The sequence below is a fragment of the Tupaia chinensis genome, unplaced genomic scaffold, assembly GCF_000334495.1.
Source record: "Tupaia chinensis unplaced genomic scaffold, TupChi_1.0 Scaffold000597_1, whole genome shotgun sequence".
Classification (NCBI taxonomy): domain Eukaryota; kingdom Metazoa; phylum Chordata; class Mammalia; order Scandentia; family Tupaiidae; genus Tupaia; species Tupaia belangeri.
In genome coordinates, this window is record NW_006160114.1 from 3,030,874 (window position 1) to 3,032,915 (window position 2,042).

Consider the following 2,042-nt stretch of genomic DNA (forward strand, 5'->3'; position numbering starts at 1 on the left):
CCCCAAAAAAAAAAACCCCGCAAAAAAAAAAAAAAAAAAAAAAAAAAGTAGCTACTGAATTGAACCCTGTCACTTCTGTGGCAGTGTTTATAAAATCAAATAACAAAGCCAATTTCATACTCACATAAATCCCCATTGCTGTTTTTAAATCAGAAGTGGATGAAAATGTTCTACTAGAATGTAATTCTGCATGTGAAGTGACAAAATCATCTCCAACTTACAAGAGGCATAAATAGAAATGTCAATTTTCTAAGCTAGCGTGCTGTAAAATGTTCTTCCTAATTCGAACTGATGACATAGATTTTAAAACGTGGTATTTAAGGATATGACAGTGCAATGATTTGGAAGTATAACCCCAAAAATCATTAAGCCCATTGTTCATGTTTTCCAGAGACTTGGAAAGGATAGAGATTCCAAATATAAGCACACAAATGTTTCAGCCCATGAAGAATCTTTCTCACATGTATGTATGTATGGAAGAATGGAGAAAAAAGCATGGTGAAATGTCTCACATGTTCTCATGTAAACTGTCTAATATGTCACTGCAATGTATTTTTATGCAACAAAATATTTTTATTGAGAACTTTTTAATTTTGTCACCTTTGGTCCCTGTTCAAATAGAGTTCAATATAATGACGTGCCGACATGAATGACCCTTCTCTCTGGAAACACGCTGTTTATCCAATTGAGGCCCAATAAGAGATCAGGGTACCAGAATGCCACATATTACACAAGATGAAGTCACTGGCTAAATGGTACTCAGGCGACCTGGAAACATTAATTCACTTCACATGAATGAGCAGTCGGTTGCTCTAAGATTTGAGCACTTAGGAAGAAAGGTGCTATATAAATTCCAGGTGTTGTTACTGTTACTAAGTGCACTACAAAATGGAGGTAATTAATCTTTATAGTAGTTTTTGATAAGTCACTTTAATATATTTGGCTAAAGTGCACTGTGTAAGTTGTGTTAATATATGTGTTTATAACATGATCATTTCTTTATCAACTGTGTAATCTATGTTTATAGTTTCAAAAATAAACCATTGTTATCCACTAAAATAGAGAGGATTCCATGTAAGAACGCAAATTGTGTGCAGCAAGTGGATTAAATGGTTGACGTAAGGCATTCTTTTGGGAGAACGTTTTGTTTAGGTCTGTGCAGTAGGTGTGACTACTGAAAGCCACGTGTTTGATGGGTATCCACATTAATTTAATTAATTTAATCCACAAAAATTAATTCATTAATTTCTCTTTCTGTGGCACCATTAGATAAATATTTAATGAGGCTATCATTTCCTTATTGCAGGCAGAATGTGAGGTCTTCTTGTAAGAGAGAAAGTCGATCTTTTTAGAACTTGATGGAGAAGCTGCTATTTTAAATATATAGATATCAGGTCAAGGTCATGAAGGACCCAAATGAATAGAAAACATGTTAGCTTAATTATTTCCCTGTTAAATGACCTACTTACTCTTTTTTCATTTTCCTGTCCTTTACTTATCATCCAATCCCTTCCACCTGCCCACCAGTAGAATGGTCACGGTGGGAGGGAAGTTTGAACCTCTGAAAAAATCCTAGATGTCTCTATGGAAGAGACTGGATATAGTAAAGTTCTAAAAGAAGCAAGAGTTCAAGTCTAGTGTTGCCAGGAACAACACTAGAAGGAAAATAAAATAAGAGAGTTATGGGTTCAGGTAGCATATTGGTTGAGGTGCCAGACTCTCACATGGATGACCACAGTTTGAGTCCTGGACCCAGTGGTTTGCTCTCTTACTTTCCCTATTTCTCTTTGGTGAGCACACATACCCTGCAACAAATTAAAAAATAATTTAATTTGGTGATAGATAAAATAAATAAATAATTCTTTAAAAAGGAAATAAGACAGTTATATGTCAAATTCTTTTCATTAGATGCCAGATATTAAGAAGCCGAACTGGAAGCTACTTTAGGATGGGGATTGACTACCTGACTCACCTAGCACTAACCTATCCATCATCCACTTGCTGATCGAAAAAGCATTTCCCTATTATGTTCTACCTATCAC

General features: G+C 35.1%; 1 protein-coding gene across 1 annotated transcript in view; it reads left to right on the top strand.

Annotated features, from left to right (window-relative positions):
* The window catches only part of RXFP2 (relaxin family peptide receptor 2), a 91,195-nt gene that overhangs the window by 75,341 nt on the left and 13,812 nt on the right, over positions 1 to 2,042 (top strand). Inside the window, exon 14 of the mRNA XM_006158457.1 lies at positions 392 to 463. Coding sequence (XP_006158519.1) covers positions 392 to 463 — 72 coding nt within the window. The remainder of the gene's footprint in view (positions 1 to 391; positions 464 to 2,042) is intronic.